The 20,030-nt window shown below is 51.3% G+C and overlaps 1 protein-coding gene across 4 annotated transcripts in view; it reads right to left on the bottom strand.

Moving 5' to 3' along the window:
* The window catches only part of KIAA0895L (KIAA0895 like), a 77,582-nt gene extending 57,558 nt beyond the window's left edge, over positions 1–20,024 (bottom strand). For all 4 annotated transcript variants that reach the window (XM_006028097.3, XM_006028098.3, XM_025209446.1 and 1 more), the window contains exon 1: positions 19,121–20,024. In XM_006028097.3, coding sequence (XP_006028159.1) covers positions 19,121–19,690 — 570 coding nt within the window. In that variant the 5' untranslated portion in view covers positions 19,691–20,024. The remainder of the gene's footprint in view (positions 1–19,120) is intronic.
* Positions 20,025–20,030: the final 6 nt, after the last annotated feature.

The following is a 20,030-nucleotide window of genomic DNA, read 5'->3' as shown; positions in this document are numbered from 1 at the left end:
AGTCCATTCCATATTGTGGCAACCCTCACCATAAAGATTTTTTTCCTGATGTCCAATCTAAATCTGCTCTCCTTCAGTTTATGGCCATTGTTTCTAGTAACCCTGAGGGGTGTCCTGGTAAACAGTGTGTCCCCTATTCCCTGCTGACTCCACCTGAAGAGTTTGAAGACAGCCACAAGATCATTTCTCAGCTTTCCCTTGCGGAGGCTGAAGAGATTCAGGTCCCTCAGTCTGTCTTCATAGGATCTTACCTGCAGGCCCTCAACCATACGAGTAGCCCTCCTCTGAACCCTTTCCAAGTTATCCACATCCCTCTTAAAGTGCAGCGCCCAAAACTGGATGCAGTAGTCCAGTTGCGGCATCACCAATGCCGCATAGAGGGGAAATATCACCTCCCAAGACCTGCTTGTGATGCACCTGCTAATGCAAGACAGAGTGCGGTTAGCCTTACTTATTACCTTGTCACACTGGTGACTCATGTTCATTTTTGCGTCAACTATGACTCCCAAGATCCCTTGCCATTGATGTGCTGTGTAGAATGGTACTTCCCAGTCTATAGGTGTATTGGTGATTTTTTTTTTCTCCCCAGGTGCAGCACTTTGCACTTATCTTTGTTAAATTGCATCTTATTCTGATTCGCCTACTTTCCCAGTCTATCCAAATCTGCCTGAATTCACTCCCTACCCTCTAGTGTGTTTACTATACCCCATAGTTTCATGTCATCTGCAAATTTGGACGTTGTGCTTTCTACACCTTCATCCAAATCGCTGATGAAGATATTGAACAGTACTAGTCTAAGGACCAAGCCTTGGGAGACACCACTACCCACAGCCTCTGAAGGGAAGGATCCCAAAAGGGGGTCAGTGTTACAGATGGGTCCAAGAAAGAGAGAGAGCAGCCCAATAATTATATGCAGGTCCTCAGAGAGAGAACTAGACCAAGAGCAGGTAGGCCTGCACTGGTCCCAAGTATGACCGAAAACTCCACCCTCCTGGGGAAGGATGGCCTGCTGGAGCTGCCTGTGTCAAGGTAGCTCCCCAGAAATGCTAGGCCAGTTGCCTCCCCAGTGAAAGGTAGGTAGGGGTGCCTTAGAACCCCAGCTCCCACCATCCAGTGGGTAATTAAGAGCAGGTGGCGAGGCACATCTGCGAACACCTGAGCTTGTGGGGTGTCAGACCCCGAGCCCCAGGGAGGCAACGTGGAGTGGCCCAGTGAGGGGCAGTATGAAAGAGGCCACGTATGTCTACGCAACAGCCAAGTCTCATGGGAGGGTAAGTTCCTGTGTGGCTCAAAGAAGGGGGCAGTAGTGTTGGCCCCATTGAGAGGACAGGAAGGGGCCAGGTAAGTCTGCGTGACGCTGGAGTCCCATGGGGGTATAAGACCCCAGTGGCCCCTGGGAAGGGGGACTGAAGAGCTCAGAGTGGGGCTAGAGGCTGAGTTCAGCCCAGTATGGGTATAGGGCCCATAGCTGTGTAGAGTAAGGCTGCAGGGGTAGCCTGAAGGGCTGCGCGGGATACCAGTCTGAGTGACAGTAGGTAAGCTGGGAGGCTTGTGCGGAGTGTAAGGCACAGAGCACAGTGAGTTGAGTGGCCCAGTGAGGAGCAGTACAACAGAGGCCCTGTGAAAGTGGGCAGAGTGAGAGAGGTCCAATGCAAGTGGGTGGTATGAATGACGCCCTGTGGAGGGCAGAATGTCAGGAGGAATGACAGAGATTTGGCAAGGGGTAGAGTTCAGAGGTAGGTACAACTTATGATGACATCTGCAGAGGCATGGGACATGGTAAGCAGGGGTTGGAGCCATGTGTAAAGCCCCAGTCATCAGGGCATTAAATGGACAGCCTTACGCATTATTATAGTGAGTATCATAACAAGGCATAACAGGCAAGACAGAGCAGACTTTCCTACACAGGTGGACGGGCTGGCACCGTGAACAAGAACCGGCGGACTGGTACTGTGACCAAGACCTGGGGATCACCCCGTCACAGAAGGGAACTCTGGAGGTCATCTAGTCTAATCCCCTGCTCAAAGCAGGATCAGCCCCAACTACATCATCCCAGTCAAAACTTTGTCTAGTCAGATCTTAAAAACCTCCAAGAATAGAGATTTCACCACCTCTCTGGGTAACTTGTTCCAGTGTTTTACTACCCTCCTTGTGAGAAAATTCTTCCTAATATCTAACCAAAACTTCCCTTGCTGCAACTTGAGACTGTTGCTCCTTGTTCTGTCATCTGCCACCACTGAGAACAGTCTAGCTCCATCCTCTTTTGAACCCCACTTCAAGTAGTTGATAGCTGCTATTAAATCACCTCTCAGTCTGTAACTTAAGAGTGCTGTAACTTTATAATGCTATAACAAGTGCTCTAAATTAGTGCCGTAAAATGTGCATGGAGCACTTCTGTACACACCCTTAGTGGGCATCTATACTTCACAGTTAAAAATCAGTCCCTTCCTTTAGAAAGGCTGGATCTGGCTGGGAGCAGCCCTTGTGCGGCACTCCTAGGCTCCATCAACCTGCACTGTGCAATCATGTGGTGCCTCTCCTCCCCACAACACTGGATGCTCTGTGCCATGTTACAGCCAGTGCCGAGGTACATGCTGCATATGGCAGCTCCAGGCAACTGCTGGCAGCAGGGGAGAGGTACCGTGTGGCCATGCAATGCAGGCTGTCAGAGCTCAGGGGTTCCTAGGGGGCGCCACACTGAGGTCACTCCCAGCTAGGTCCAGCAAACAGATCCTGGTCGTAGGCTCCCATGCTGTCCCACCCCCACCCTGCCATCGGGGCTCTGCATGTGCATGCACCCCGACCCCTAATCCTGGATTTCTTTACTCTGTCCCAGATTTTCGTAAAATTATTATGATCACCCTCCTGATAAGAGCTCCCTTCAAGGTGCTATGCTCCCACTCAGACACCAGGGGATGCTGCTGTGCTCTGTCCTTCAACACTGCCTCCAGCTTCTTTTCCTGCCACAGATTCAAATCAAGCTCTGGTAGCTTCATGTTTTTATGGATAGCTTTTTTAAAACAGATTTTATGGACAGTCATTTTAGCCTGGTTATTTATGGAGTCTCCACAAATTTACTGACAGTTGGCAACCCTGGAGCACAACAAGCCACAGAATGTGGTCCTAGACATAAGTGGGCTAGTGGGGACACCCATACCTAAACTAAGTCATTTAATTCAGACCTAGGTGCCAACTGTCCTGCCGAACTGTGCAATGTAGATTATAGCCTTAGATTTTGCATCTTTGGTTATAGTACCCAGTATACAGACTGATTACTCAGCAGGCCCTATGGGTTTGACAACTGTAGGTCCCCCTGTGGCAGATGGCAGGGTGTGAGGGATGGAATCCTGAAAAGCAACCAGGTAAACAAGCCTTCACCACTGGTTACCACAGAGATTAACAAGCTGGAGGGGAAGGGAGGGGTAGAAACAGCCCCAGGGCTATCATTGTTGAATGATGAGTAGGGATTTGAGGTTTCCGTTTCCCAAGGAAAAACTGAGCAAACCAAGGATTTTTTCCTTTTTACCAGAGGCAAGCACGAATTTCTACTTTTACCAGAGAAACCCACAGATTTTGCAATGAGCTCTCTGCAGGCTGGCACAGTTCTAGCCTGCAGGGAGCTGGGACAGAGTGGGAAGAAGGTGGTGAGACAGGAGACGCCACATGCATGTACATGCACATAGCCCCAGGCAGCCTGCAGAGCAGCTCCAGCAGGTAAATTGGAGGGGAGAGGGGGACTGAGACCCCTGTAGGGAGGGAGCTGGGCAGGACTTGGGCTGCTGCCCAGCCAGGCAGTGCTTGGTGCTCAGGGCCACAATGCGTGGCTGCAGGGCCCCAGCAGGAAGCAGAATGGGAACACAGGTGACTTGTCCGGGGGAGGGAGAGGGCCAGCTCCCCACTGCCGCGCACACTCCCAGGGGGCAGAGGATACCCACAGCCCCCAGATTCGTACACGGGGCAGGTGCAGGTTGCAGGCTCGGGCTCCCACCAGGCATGACCTGGTGTGGCAGGGATCAGCTGGGCTGCACAGGGATCTCCTCACGGCTAGGAGCTCCCCACTGCCCTGGCGACACACCCCCTGTGCATGCCACTGTTTTGAGGGGCACAGCCCCATGCTGCTGATCTCACTGCAGCCCCAGGGCAGTGCAGAGCTTGCAGCGGTGAGGAGATCCCCGTGTGGTCTGGCTGTTTCCTGCTGTGCCGGGGCATGCCCACTGGGCTGGAGAGGCCCCAGGAGAGGGAAGCAAAGCAGAGCTTGCAGTGGCAAGCAGCTTTTCCGTGCAGGCCTGCTGTTCCCTGCTGCCCTGCTTCCCTTCCCCAGGGCCTCTGTAGCCCAGCAGACACGATCCAGCGTGGCAGGAAACAGAGGAGCTGTGTGGAAAAGCTGCTCGCCACTGTGAGTTCCGTGCTGCCCTGGCAACATGCCCCCCGTGCATGGGGCTGCAGTGAGAGCAGCAGTGCGGGGCTGCACCTCTCAAAGCAGTTGCACGTGCAGGGGGCGCATTGCCAGGGCAGCAGGGAGTTTGCAGCAGCAAGGAGATCCCCGCATGGCCCAGCTGTTCCCTGCCGTGCCGGGTTGTGCCCACTGGGCTGCTGAGGCCCCAGGGGAGGAAAGCAGGGTAGGAGCCTGAGCCCGCAGCCTGCACCTGTACCACATACAGATCTGGGGGGCACGGGTCCCCCTTGCCCCCCAGGAGTGTGCGCAGCAGCAGAGAGCCGCCCTGCGCAAGTCTGCAGCTAGGGGGAGTGGGGGCAGGGGGCTGCAGATTCAGGTCTGTAGCCCTAGCAGCTGAGAGTCCCCTCCAGCTGGGCTGGGGGAGCAGGGGCTGTGGGTGTGGGGTGGGGGGCACCATCAAGGCTGTGGTGGTGGGGGAATTGAGAGGCATGAGCAGGGCCAGGGGCCTGGGGGGGAGTGAGAGGCACTGGCAGGGGGGCTTTCATTTTAATCATGGATTTTGGGCATTGTTAGAGAATTTGTGATTTTTAAAACCAGGGAAAACTGGGGTCCCTGATGATGAGGGACACCTGGGCAGACCAATTAGCAGGGATTCTGGTTTTCCCTGACAAAAAAAATAATTCACAAATTCTCTAATAAAAAGCCCCAAATCCATGATTAAACTAAAGCTCCCTCCCCTACAGCCCATGCTACCAGGGTTACAGAGCCAGGTTCATAGCCCCTGCCCTTGCTGCCCCGGGGGCGGGGGGAAGCAGCTCTCTTCCACCATGCGCACTCCTGGGGGCATGGGGGGGACCCATGTTCCCCAGATCTGTATGTGGAGCAGGCGCAGGCTGTGAGTTCCGCCCCTGGGACCTCCGCAGCCCAGCGGGCCTATCCCAGTGTGGCAGGGAACAGCCGGGCCACGTGGGGATCTCCTCGCCGCTGCAAGCTCTGCGCTGCCCTATTGACGCCCCCTGTGCATGCCACAGCTTTCAGGGGCGCAGCACTGTGCTGCTGCTCTCACTGCAGCCCTGCACACAGGGGGCATATCACCATGGCCGTGTGGAGGTGTGCAGCTCTGTGTTTGGGGTCCAGTGCAGAGCTCACAGTGGCAAGCAGCTTCTCCACACAGCTCCTCTGCTCCCTGCTGCACCAGGTCATGTCCTCCAGGCTGCAGAGACCCTGGGGAAGGAAAGCAGTACGGAGCTCACAGTGGCAAGCAGCTTCTCTGCACAAGCCTGCTGTTCCCTGCCGCCCTGCTTCCCTCTCCTGGGACCTCCACAGGATGTGAAAGGAACAAGAAGGATTTCTGAAAGGGGAGACAGAGCACCAAAATAACAGCCTTGTGAGCCATAAGCAGCCTCCCTTCTTAAATTAAGATCTGTTATGAACTAGATTGCATGGCAGGCATTAGAACAGAGGTGAACTTTGCTCACGATGAGATTCCAGGGCAGGAAGAAAGAACAGGGTAACACCCATCCTGTGATACCCCACTTTGTGAACTTGTGACCAGCAGTTCATGCACTGATCAAACAGCTTGTGTAACCCTGTACAAGCCAGAGACTAAAGGGCTACTGATGTTCAGTGTCACTGAGGTCAAGGTGTCCACTTGCAGCCTGAATTCCCTGAATTCCCAGCCTGAATTCCCAGAGTGCTAAGTATCCACAACTCTAACTAAAGTTACTGGGAACTTATTTTTCAAAAACACCGAAAAAAAAAAAATCAGGTCTGAGCTGTTACAGGTTAGCAACCTAAACAGTGAAGGCCTCAACTTACATGGCCCTTTTGAATGCCTTTATCTTAATCTCTCTGATACTAGTTCAAGTGTGAATAGGTATTGTTAGAAGTGCACCAATATCGGATTGAGACTGATCCGAAGAAAACTGTCTATATCGGACAGGGCCAATAATTTGACCGATAAATGCCTGTGCTGCATGCAGCCGCAGCACAGCACAGAGCAGAGCTAGCAGCATGGAGAGCTGTCTCTAGCTGGTAAGTCAGAAGGGGCAAGGAGGGGACAGATCAACACCCCCCCGCGGTGAGGAAGGGGGTAGGGATAAGTGCTGCCCAAACAGGGTGGGAGAAGGGAGGACACAGGATGCAGGTGCCGCTTGTGGGGTGGGGGTGGCTCCCACCGCTGCTTGCACCCCAGGGGGGCATGTGCCCCCCAGATCTGTGCAGCAGGCTGCAGCTGGAGCTGGCACTGCGTGGCTTTTCTTGTCGGGGGCTGGGCTCAGAGTGGGCTTCAGCGATGATGGGAAGAGGCTGCAGACACCCCAAAGTTCGCTGCAGCTCCTCTGCTCATCCCGTGCTGCCGTCTGGCACAGTCCTGGCTGAACGACCCACTTCCATCCGAGCACCGGGAAAGCCGCAGCTGCAGTGGGCGGTGGCACGGGGCTGGGAGCAGAGCTGCAGCGAAATTTGGGGTGAATGCAGCCTCCTCCCAGTGCCACTGGAGCCCGTTCTGAGCCCAGGCCCTGGCAAGAAAAGCCCCATGCAGCACCAGCTCCAGCACGCAGCTGCTGCCAGCCCCGCACTGAGCAGATCCGGGGGCTCACCCCCCCCCCCCCCACCGCAAGGGGCAATGATCTGCCCCCCTCCCCCCCCTTCCCTCACAATGGACTTACCACCTGGACGCAGCTGTATGGGATAACAGATTGGTATCAGCCAATATGCCTCCTTAAATGTTGGCTATCGGTATTGGCCCCCAAAATCTCTATTGGCGCACCCCTAATATTTGTCTCCCAGAGGAAGAGTATGAACCTGTGCAAAGGGCTTAGCATTGCAGACCTGAAGACTACAGTTAAAGACTGATCAGTGGAATTCCAAACTACCCAGAGAGGACACGTTAAGTAAGAAGTAGAGAACTGCACTAGGAATAGAGATTTTCAACCAGGGTACTGTGTGGTGCCACAGGATGCCACACAATGTTAGTTCTGTTAGGTGTGCAACCACAATTTACAAAATAAACAGACTCCAACAGAATTTTTTTGTAGTAACAGAGTGAAAACTAAGAGCTCGCCTTTTCAAGGGACACCTTGAGAATATCAAGGGGTGCCTTGAGTCTAAAAATGTTGAGAACCACTGACTTAGAAGAATACACATAAATGAATAATAAAAAGTTGTGAATACACAGAACCTACAGATCAAGCCCTAATCACACAAGTCCACTAGTATCCTGATCAGGAAAAGAACAGACTATATAACTTGCAGAAGGCAACCACCCCCAAAAAAGGCAACATAGATGGGCAATTGTGCTGCAACAGAACGCAGACTTAATGAAGCAATGGTCTGGCACTTTAGATGACTGTGGGTATGTCTACACATGCTCTTACATGTGCCTAAACTCAATGCACATTAGGCTAATGTGCATTAAGGTGATTTAGGCACACATCCACATGTGCAAGGACTAATGCGCATTAACATGGGTTTGCAGACCAACTTGGGACTAAAGTTAGTCCCAAATCAATAGACACACACAGACCACATTAATATGCATTAGCATATCCACACATTTGCTAATGCAATTTAACTACTAACACATAAATTTGATACCTGCTTTATGCAGTTATCAAATTTAGGCTCGAATAACCTTAAATCGCCATTTTAAGGCGCATTAATGGCATGCGCATGTAGATACGCGCCCTTAATGCACCTTAAAAATTCGGCTAATACGTATTAAATGCACATGTGCAGCTATGCCCTGTTTCTTTCCCTATTAGTACAGCAGACATCCTCTGGGGACAAATCAGATGAAAAATTCACTAATACACCAAGACTTTAGGTAAGTGGAATTCATGATGTTATTGACTAACTTTCTCCTTTTCTTGAAGTCAGAAATGGAGTTTAAAATGCAGCCAAGCTACTTCAACTGTAAACGAGTCACAGGACACATGCCAATCACTAAACCAAAAAAGGAAACAGGAAGGCAAGAAATAATAAAAACATCCTTAAGTGGAAAGACTAGTGGAAAGACAAGCCAAACAAATCTTTCTGAAAGTGGAACTCCAACCCAAGTGAATTCACTGGAGAGGAACAAACTATGCCAGCTGAAAAGGAATTGGGGCCTAACAGGAAATGTGATGAGAAGAAAAAAAAATCAAGAAATTGTTTAAGTGCATGAGAAGCAGGAAGTTTGGTATTAAGAAATTCAAAAACTAAATTGCAGACAAGCTAAATGTTTTATTCTGCAGTTTTCCCAACACTGTCTATAGTAAAAATACTTGTAATAACTGCCTGAAAAAGAAGGTTCTGAAGCTGAAGCTACAAAGCAATGAGTCATCAGGGCCACAGAGTTCCAATTTTACTGGGTTGTCAGTGACTTGTAGTGGGGAGGGGGGGGGGAATAAAAAAAGAATCCAGGGTACCACTGTGCACAGCATCAGTCCAAAAAAATCAATGCAGCAGACTTAATGCAGGAGTGAGAGAAAATACTGAAAAAAAAATCACAGTGCCTTAGGCTACATACAGATGTTCAGTTTCTACTTGGAGAGTTGCTGTTCTCCCAGTAGAAACCAGAAGTATACAGATATTTAGGCTTTTTCTTCCAGAGCAAGAATGGGCATACCAGCAGAAAAATAACCCTGGACCAACCATGGTTAAGTCAGTCCCAAGACTTTCTCTCAGGACCCTGAATGCCTATATACCAGGGGTGAGTAAAATATAGTCCATGAGCCAGAGTTGACTTGCCAAGGGATTCTATCTGACCTGTGGCAGGACCCACAGCCCCACCTGGCCCAGGCACAGGGGGCAGAACAGGCCATGGCACATGCAACAGGTCCTGGTAACCCTGGACTGGCAGTGGGGCAGGGGCAGTGCAGTGGCCAGACTCAGATTCCCAGCAGCCGCTGTGGTAGCAGCTCCTTCCAGCTACTGCTGCCTGTGTCACCACCAGACCTGGCCCCTTTGCCCGGGCACCCTGGCCTGTCTACCCCACGTCCTCTGCCAGGGGCACCAAGCAGACAGGGTCTCCATGGAGACTGACCCGGGACTCCTGAGTGGGACGTGCTTACCTGTTACAGTAAGCGGAGCCATGGTAGGTATGGAGCAGCTTCTGGGAGTGGGATGGGTGGGTGGAAAGTGGCTGGCTTAGGGAAGGAGCTGGAGGCTGTGCCTGATCACTCCCTTCTGCTTTTGATGCAGCCAAGGACAGGAGAGAAGTGGAGCAGCCATCACTTCTCTCTGCCTCATCCCCAAGCCAGACACTACAGTAGGCCTGGACAAAGTTACCCCCCATCTTTCCCAGGTCAAGTTTGCTGCACTTACCGTCACTGCAGATACCTGGGCCCTCTGCAGCAAGAGTAAGCACAGGCATGAGAAAGCAGCATGGAGGGCTGTGGAAGAGTGCGGTAGAGGGGACAATCAGCACAGTGCAGCTACATATCACCTGATCCCTCAATGCAACCCCAGGCAGGGTGAGACCAATCTCTGGCTGAATCCAGTCCTTGGGCAATAGTATGATGATCTTTTCACTACAGAATACTGCTTCCTAGCTGTGATGGCCACTGGTAGTGGCAGCTTATGTTAAGAAGAAATAAAGTAAGCTATACCCAGGTCCTATTGCCACCTGCATGGAGCATAGAATTCATACACATTAGGGCTGGAAGGGACTGCGTAAGATTACTGGGTCCAGCCCCCTGCCCAAGGGGCAGGAACTCAGCTTGGGTCAAAAGATCCCAGCAAAATAAACATCCAAATGTTTCTTGAAAGTGTCCAGTGTAGGTGCTTGCACCACCTCCTGGGGAAGTTTGTTCCAGGCTTTGGGGGCTCAGACAGTAAAGAAGTTTTTCCTTATGTCCAGCCTAAAACGGTCTTGCAGGAGTTTGTGACCATTGGACCTTGTCATCCCCTGGAGTGCTCTGGTGTACAGGTGTTCCCCCAGGTCCTGATGCACACCCCTTATGTACTTAGAGGCTGCCACCAAGTCACCCCTGAGCCTGTGCTTCTCCAGGCTGAAGAGTCCCATAGCTTGTGGCCTCTCTTCATAAGGCCTGTTCTCTTGCCCTCTGATCATGCGTGTGGCTCTCCCCTGGACTTTTTCAAGCTTCTCCACATCCTTCCTAAAGTGTGGAGCCCAGAGTTGGATGCAGTACTCCAGCTGCAGCCTCACCAAGGCCGAGTACAGCGGGAGGATGACATCCCAGGTCTTGCTCAAGCTGCATCGGTTGATGCAAGCCACAGTTTTGTTCACTTTGCCAGCTGAGGTATCGCATTGGTGGCTCATATTCATCTTGTGGTCAATCATGACCCCCAAGTCTCTTTCGGTCATGGTGCTAGCAAGTGTAGCATTGCTGAACCTATAAGTGTGATGCGGGTTTTAATTCCCAAGGTGGAGCACCTTGCATTTCTCTGTATTGAATGCCATCAGGTTTTCATCTGTCCACCTTGCAAGCCTATCGAAATTGGCCTGGATCACCAGTCTATCCTCAAGTGTGGACACTCTTCCCCAAAGTTTGGTGTCATCAGCGAACATGGCCGGTCCATTTTTGACACCAGTGTCCAGATCGTTTATGAAGATATTAAAAGAGTACAGGTTCAAGAACAGAGCCTTGGGGGACACCACTAGTCACCGAGTGCCATGTTGATTCGGTTCCGTCAACTGCCACTCTCTGGGTCTGACCTTGGAGCCAATTCTCCAGCCATCAGACTGTGGAGTAGTCGAGGCCACAGTTGCCCAATTTTTTCCATGAGGACATCATAGGACACCAGATCAAAAGCTTTTTTAAAGTCCAAATATATGACATCAACCTCTTCCCTCTTGTCCAGGTGATATGTCACCTGGTCACAGAAGGAAATGAGATTGGTCAAGCACAACCTACCCACAACAAACCCGTGTTGGTTATCCCTCAGAATGTTGCCCTCTGTTAGCCTGTCAAGAAGGTTTCTCTGATAACTTTTTTCCAAAATCTCCCAGGGATTGAGGTCAAACTGACTGGCCTGTAGTTTCCTGGGTCATCTTTCCTCCCTTTCTTGAAGATGGGCACCACGCTGGCCCTCTTCCAATCTTCAGGTACTTTGCCCGAGCACCATGACCCTTGCAGGGTCAGGGTGTGATCCAGCACCTCACACAAACGAGGTAAAGGACAGTAAGATTTCCTGTCTGTTCTCTTGCCACACTAAATTCCTTCTAGAGATATAGAAGGAGAACTCAGCTAAGCATTCCCTGTCTAAGGTTTAAAGTCCAGACAAGCAGCCATGTGGCTTAGTTAACCTGACTCCACCGCAACGTTTACAGTTGTTTACCTCCATTTTATACAGAAAGAGCTCCAGGCTGTCCAGGGTTCTGACATCTCTCCATCAGCAGAACAGGTTTATTGCCTATTGATAGAAATAGCAAGTCTATGTAAATGACAAGCCCTTTGAAAGCAAAGTTAAATTAGAGGCAATTCCTGACAACAGCTCTCCAGAAGGAAACAGCGCTAGAGGTAGCCTACATTAACAGCAGCCTGTAAGAGTTGCCACCTTGTCAAAGAAAAGAACTCTATTGCAGCTGAAAATTAAATACATTACACCCTCTGCCAATACTTGCCATAGGCTACAAAGACTTGGGATACAGAGATGAGGGTTGCATGGAATCCCAACTCAATAGGTGGAACTGCTACAACCTGTGCTATCAGTACAGATCTTATAAACACTGGTTGTGGAAACATCACCCTCTCTGTGAAATCAAGCACACTATGTACTCTGGCTTGCAACAGGCCCAGTCATCTCCCCCAACCACTTCCTGTATGTACTATCCTGGCAACACTACAGAGCCAGTTCCTAGAGCAGGGAACTAATCTCACCCCAAATTAATTCCTGATATCTGAGTAAACCCAAATAAGTTCATCAGGCCACTGAAGCATAAGGCCCCAGTAGTGTGTTTTGAATCTCCCAATGCTCAAAATAAACTCTAACCCCCAGGAACACCAAAGGCTTGGACACATGATACTTAATACAGGCAACCCCCATTTAACGCCATTTCACTTAGCGCTATTTCGCTATAACGCTCATTTGAAATTGATACCTGATTTCACTTAGCGCTCAGCGATTTTCAATATAATGCTCACAGTCCCCATCTTGGGTCATTAAAAACAACTGCAGTTGCCATCTTGGATCATCAAATACTTTCAGTTTCACTTAACCCTCGTTTCACTTGCTGCTCAGTTTTTCAGGAACCAATTAAGACCGCTAAGCGAGGGTTACCTGGACCAGCTGTTAATTAGATCAACTCTCCTGAATGACCTATCATTGCACCTCACCAGTAGGTGGCAAGTGAGCGAACTAATTGATTTTATCGCAAGAAAGACTGTTGGCTCAGCTGCATTAACAAGAGCTGCAAACATGACCTGTAGAGAGGCATAATTTATACTGACCTATAATTGCTTCCAATTTTAAAGGGGTAACTTTATCCAGGGAACAGAGTGATTTACATAATCATATGCCCACCCCACATTTATACTAGTGTAAAAGCAGACTGCACTAATGAAAAATGTCACATGATGGCTGGATGGGTGACTGGCTCTCAGTGAACCCATTGACACCCACAGGGGGAGGAGGGGTGCTTATCAGGTCACTTTCCAGTCTCCCCTGCTCACTTGCCCACACCCCCACTCCCAACACACACCTTGCTCAGGGTAGGTGGCACAAAGACACAAAAAGTAAAATTAAAGTGAGTAGCCTAGTTCTGGTTTCACTGACTTGCGTGTAGGAAGAAGGCAGGGCAAGGTGGCACCTTAACTCATTCAGAGACTATCTCTAAACTCATTTAGCCTCCAAGATCCCTGTCCCGCCTTCTAGTTGACTTTAGATTAACATAGCTAATGATCCCTCTCTAGTCTTGCATGCAGGAAGATTATGAAGCAAACAACCACACCTCTCCTCCCCAACATGGTACCAATCCACTACCTTACCCCAAAGACTACCTCTCTCTTCTTCATTCACCAGTTATTTTGACACAGGCCACTGTTTCCTAAACCAATTCATGGGACTCCGTGTTTTGTTAATGTAGGTATGTAAAAGGAGGTCTTAGGTACACTTAGCAATGTTTGTGCAGTACTTGGCTTTCTATTTCTGAGAAGCAGCATGTTAAGCAATTAAGTATTGGCTGTACATGCTGTGGGACAAAGCTGGCTTCTGTTTCTAGTTTTGAACTAAGTGACCTCAGGTAAAGAGCATCTCATCTGTTTACTGGAAATAAAAATAGATGTCTGCCCACAGAGCTAAAATATGAGTCCTTCATTGGTAATCTAGGCTTGTGACATGCACAGAAATACTAACAATTGTTGGGGAGTGGGCGGGAAGGAAGGTAAGTACCTGGCCACCCTAGTAGGTTATTGTGGAGGCTGACAGGCATTCCTTCTGAAGGAGTGCGCTCTCATCTTCAGGGGTGTAGATTGTAGCCATGCTGGTCTAAGGACATTGTGAGAGGGGAGACAGAAGCCCCCCTCCCAGCATGTCCCAGGACCCCGCCTGACAAGCCCCAATACCTACCGCAGGGCCAGGGATGAGCAGCAGCTGGGAGAAGACGCCGATGCAGGCACGGCAGCTCCACAGCTGCCTGAGCCTACAGATCAGCGAACCTCGGGGGCGGAGCCTGAGAGCAGCGCGGGCTGCTCAAAAGGCATTTGGGGAGACACTCAGCTGCCAGGAGAGAGAGACGGAGGCTGCTGGCTTGAGACAGACGGTGGAGACAAGTGGGGAACAGCAGGATGCCGGCAGGGAGAACCGGGACACTGGCGAGGAGCCTCGGGCAGCAGAGCTGAGCAGAGGGAAGCAGAGCGCTGGTGGGGAGGAGCAGGATGCCAGTGAGGAGCCTCGGGCAGCGAAGCCAGGTAGGAGCGGCGGAGCAGGGCGCAGGGCAAGAAGCCCCAGCGTCCAGCAGGAGAGCCCGGCAGGGAAAACCCCAGGTCCAGGCTTGAGAAGCTGGAGTTGGCCAGAAGGGCATGACAGGGAGAGGAAGTCACGGGTGAAAACCAGGCTCCGCGAGAGCAACCCATTATCCCAGCGGGGAAGGGCAGTGATCAACGCCAAGACCCAGCAGGCAGCCGGGTGAAGAAAGAGGAGCAAGCAACAACTGGCCCAGAGCCCGGTAGGGAAGGGGCGACTCCCACCAGGTGGTGGGAACAGGAGTAATTAGCTCCTAACCTGCGGGTCCCAGGGAAGAGTAAGTGGAGGAGCCAACAACGAGTCTCTCTCCCATCCCAGGGAGGCACAAGGGTCCTGGGAGCTGGAGTCCCCTGTACTTCGTTGGTAGACACCGAATGCCTTCACCAAGAGTGAAGGACCTTTTGAGTTATCATTACCCTAGGCTGGGACGTGTTTAGATGTCCACAGGTTGGCCTGAAGATTAAGGATCAATCCAGGCGTGACTGACGGCCCAACAAACCTGACCCCACTCGGAGCGGGCCTCGCGGGTGAGAAGAGATCACACCAGGGAAAAGTACGGGGGGACTGAGCTCTCCCAGGCCGTGGATGTGGTAAGGGTGGGGTAAAGGGGAAGTCTGAAGCCCCACGAAGAAAGACCCAGGGCTACGACCTCTCTGGGACCACTGACAGGGAACTACCTCCCCCATCTAGCAACATCAAAGTCGTGGCAGGCGAGTAGGGGCAGCGCTCAGAACCATCTAGGTGGCCCTAGGGTGCAGTCTCACCCTGACGTCGCTAGGGAGGAAGGCACCAACCAAAAAGGGACCGAAGCCATACAACACCTACCAGCAAATAACTGGTGCATTGGCCAGGAACGATGAACCTACCCCAGGGCTCAGACAGACGATGGAGTCACAGGCCGGCTCTCCCTAGGGGAGGGGGTCCTGCCCCACGGGGAGCCGGAGCCTGGTCTTCGCCCGCGACTGTGGGGATGGCCTTTCTCTCCCTGCCGTGCCCCTCTGGCCAACTCCGGCTCCTTCAGCCCGGACCCGGGGTTTTCCCAGCCGGGACGCCCTGCTGGACGCTGGGGCTTCTTGCCCTGCACCCTGCTCCACTGCTCCTACCCAGCTCTGCCGCCTGTGGCTCCTCACTGGCATCCTGCTCCTCCCTGCCAGCGTTCTGCTTTCCTCCACTCAGCTCTGCTAGCAAGGCTCCTTGCCAGCACCCTGCTCCTCCCCACCGGTGCTCTGCTTCTCTCCACTCGGCTCCACTGCCCGAGGCTCCTCGCCGGCATCCTGGTTCTCCCCGCCAGCGTCCTGCTGTTCCCCACTCGGCTCCACTGTCTGTCTCACGCCGGCAGCCTTCGTCTCTCTCTCCTGGCAGCTTGGTGTCTCCCCAGGTGCCTTTTGAGCAGCCTGTGCTGCCCTCAGACTCTGCCCCCAGGCTCGCCAATCCACAGGCTTAGGCAGCTGTGCAGCTGCCAAGCCTGCATCGGCATCTTCTCCCAGCTGCTGCTCATCCTGGCCCCTGCAGTAAGTATCCGGGCTCACTGGGCAGGGTTCTGGGACATGCTGGGAGCGGGGCTTCTGTCTCCCCTCCCACAGACATAGACAAGGTTCTTTGGGTAAATCTGATATCTTTTATTAGACCAACTTAAATAGTTGGAAAAATTCTTCTCAGCAAGCTTTTGGGTTTAAATTGGCTTCGTCAGGCTGAGGAAGCATCTGGCAGTTGGTGTATGCTCTTCCTGGATGGAATGAATAGTAAAGAAGCCAGAGGCTGGGCTGGTAAGCATGCAGGAGGCAGTCAGTGAAGATATACATTGAGGAGTCAGTGGGTGAGAGAAGGTGGTGGAAGGGGAATGAATGTAGCTGGTAAATAATGGGGAGGTACCTGGGGAGTGAGATGTCAGGCAGGTTATAATACGTCATAAATTCAATGTCTATATTTAGTCCATGATTTTTTGTATCCAGGAGGTTGATGAAGTGAAGTTCATAGGCTCAGCTGTGAAAAGTGTTTTGTAAATTCCCTTTGAGGATTAGAACTGAGAGATTGGAAAGAGAGTGGTTTTCTGTGGAAATGTACCCCCACTGGTAACTGGGTATTCTTGTCTTTAATAGATTTCTGGTGTGCGTTCATTCTGGTGCACAGTTGTTGTTTGGTCTCTCCTACATATTTTCCATCAGGGCATTTGGTGCATTGGATGAGATATATTACATTTCTGGAGGTGCAGCTGTAAGATCCAGGAATACTGATGGTTCTGTTGTGGGGTGTAGTAATTGTGGGGGTGGTAGAGATACATTGGCAGGTTTTACATTTCTTCTGATGGCATGGTCTGGATCCATTTGGTGTGTTTTGGGCCATAGGAAGTTTGCTTCTGGTTAGTGAGGTTCGGTGCTTGTTTGAAGACTAGGATGGGTGGTTCTCGGAAGATCTCTTTAAGAATTGGGTCTCCTTCTAGTATAGGCTGTCTTGCATGCATACCAGCCCAGCCTCTGGCTTCTTTACTATTTATTCCATCCGGGAAGAGCACATACCGACTACAGATGCTTCCTCAGCCTGACAAAGGGTATTTAAACCAGAAAGCTTGCTAAGAGTCGTCTTTCCAACCATCTGAGTTGATCTAATAAAAGATATCAGATTTACCTAAAGAACCCAGGTATAGCAGTGAATGTAGTCTTTCTAGACTTTAGGAAGGCCTTTGACACTGTCTCTCACCCCATTCTCATTAAAAAACTTGGGGACTGTGGCATTGACACCTACACAGTCAAATGGGTCACTAACTGGCTGGAGGGCCACACCCAGGGAGTGGTGGTGGACGGGTCTTATTCGACCTGGAGGGATGTGGGCAGTGGGGTTCCGCAGGGCTCAGTCCTCGGGCCTGCACTGTTCAACATCTTCATCAGCGACTTGGACGAGGGGGTAAAAAGCACCCTGTTCAAATTCGCAGACAACACTAAGATGTGGGGGGAAGTGGGCACGCTAGAAGGGAGAAATAGGCTGCAATTGGACCTAGACAGGTTACAGGGGGGGGCGGATGAGAACAGGATGGGTTTCAACACTAACAAGTGCAAGGTACTGCACCTGGGGAGGAAGAACCAGCAGCATACCTACAGGCTGGGGAACTCCCTTCTCATCAGTGCAGAGGCAAAACAAGATCTCGGAGTTGTTATTGATGCCAAAATGAACATGGGCCGACAGTGTGGGGACACGGTCAGGAAGGCCAAACGTACCTTGTCATGCATCCACAGATGCATCCAAACAGGTCCAAGGTGATCCTCCCCCTCTGTATGACACTGGTCAGGCCACAGTTGGAGTACTGCGTCCAGTTCTCGGCACCGCACTTCAGGAGGGATGTGGATAGAGGGTCCAGAGGAGGGCCACCCGCATGATCAGGGGGCAGCAGGGCAGGCCCTACGAGGAGAGGCTAAGGGACCTGAACCTGTTCAGCCTCCACAAGAGAAGGCTGAGGGGGGAATCTAATGGCCATTTACAAACTAGTCAGTGAGGACCAGCAGGCATTGGGGGAGTCCCTGTTCCCCAGAGCGCTGCTAGGAGTGACAAGAAATAACGGTCACAAGCTGACAGAGGCTAGACATCAGGAGGCGCTACTTCACAGTCAGGGCGGCTAGGATCTGAAACCAACTTCCAAGAGAAGTGGTGCTGGCTCCTACCCTGGGGGTCTTTAAGAGGAGGCTGGATGAACACCTTGCTGGGGTCATTTGACCCCAGTACTCTTTCCTGCCATGGCAGGGGGTCAGACTTGATGATCTGCTCAGGTCCCTTCCGACCCTACCAACTATAGAACTATGAAACCTTGTCTGCCTCTCATCATCAGTCTATTTAGAGACACAAGTCTGCACGCAGTGCAAGTTATCTATGCAGAGGCCCCACTCTTAGCATACCACACTGGAGAAAAAAGCCAACTAGCATCAGTGTGTTCCGTTTTGGGACCTTGTTCTTGGCTCAGATGTCAGATCTCATGGAACAATTCCTTTGCCTGTATCTACGTTTTCAAATTCTGTGAACAGTCCTCTCTTAACCACGAGGTATCATGAATCAAATTCTCACCCAGCCCCAGAACTGGCATACCAGGTTTCCAACCAATCTAAGTCCACACTGATTTTTACAGAAAGTTCATATTTCTACTTCAAAAGAAAAAGTATGTTTCAGCCTTATCTGTGGAGTGATTGACCATTAAGCATAAGCTCAAAGCCAGAGTCAGAATTATTCTCAGTACTTTAATTTTCAACTTGAGATGTGGCTTTAAGTTGTGAACAAGCTAACTCCTTTTTTTTTTTTTTTTAAACTATTTTTATTCATTTAAATTTGTTCATACCAACAGCCTTCCAGGTTCTTAATTATGGTGTAATGAACAGTACGCATAAGCATAATATTGCACAGTGAAAACATTAACCTCAAGTTTGGAAACGAAAACTTCTGTTATTCTGGGTTTCTTTATATGAAGCCTTAATGATGATGCGTTCCCAAAAACCAGTCAAATATTACTTAAGCCTTGCAATATAGATACAGACACCTCCTTGACCTGAGAATGCTGCACTAACAAACAGGAGCATTACCAACTGGTTACTAAGTCCACCAAGACCTTGCTGCTCTATGGAGGAACAGCTCAGATGCTTTAAGCCTTTTGGATATGGTGGGATATAAATCAAATGAATAAGTCTCTCCCCTTGCTACTGAGCCAGCTCACCACTTGTCTATGCTGAAGTGAGGGCTTATCCTCTGGATACTGATCCAAACCAGCTCTATGTCAGGTGTTTTTGGGTAATGTGGTAACTTTATGGAGGTGATAAGGATTAAGAGACTGTCTTTTACCTGTGTAATGAACTGGTCTGATGCATCTTTGTATTTCTCCAGCACAGCCACGGGGAGGGGCTCCTCATACTCAAACTGTGGGTTGTAAGTGTAACAAGACTGAAAGAATTTCTCTCTCTCTGTATCGATATTCAGAGGCCTCAAGGCCACCAGCAAGCATGGACTCTTCCGGACACTGCCAATCTCCTCAGCCTTTGGCTTAGCAATATGAGGTAGAGAAGCTGCACTGCGGATCTGTGCTCGAGCACGGCCACTGCTGTTCACAGCACAAGTGCTCTCACTCCGGCGCATCCAGCTGCAAGGACTTGAGAAAGTAGGGCAGGTACCTGAGAGCCGCTTGACTTCAGGCCTCGCTTCTGAGGCCTTAGGGCACTTGGGCTTTGTAAGTGTTTTGGGTGTTTGGCCCAGACCGGTAGAATCTGAATCTGGAGCTGGTGCGGGGGAGAGGTAGGAATAGAGCCGCAATCCATTACGCTCAGAGAACTTCTTCCCGCTCCCCTTGCACCGAGGACTCGCACCCAGGACATGTGGATTCTGCTCGTAGGACGGCGTCCCCGAGTCCAGCACCATGGTCCTCCGCCCACACTCCCAGCGAGAGCCAGTGCATCAAACCAGGGGCTCCGACCTCGTCCGCTCTGGTGCCTGCGCACACAAACAAACGTAGGACTCGCACGGCTGACGCCGCCGGGCCCGGGGACAAGAACCGCCGCCCGGCGCTGTCACTTGCACCGACTCTCTGGCAAATGCCGCAGCGCCCTGGCGGGTCTCGCGGCCTGACAGCACTCGCAGGATGAGCCGGGTGGCCGCGCCCAGGAGCTCGGCCCGGCCCCCGCGCTTCCGTGACCAGCACCCGAGTGCGGGCCGGGCCCGACCCCGCGCCCACCGCCGCCTCCCCGGACAGCCTCCTCCG

Source organism: Alligator sinensis, unplaced genomic scaffold, assembly GCF_000455745.1.
Source record: "Alligator sinensis unplaced genomic scaffold, ASM45574v1 scaffold642_1, whole genome shotgun sequence".
In the NCBI taxonomy this organism is placed as follows: domain Eukaryota; kingdom Metazoa; phylum Chordata; order Crocodylia; family Alligatoridae; genus Alligator; species Alligator sinensis.
This window is presented reverse-complemented; position numbering and strand designations above follow the sequence as displayed.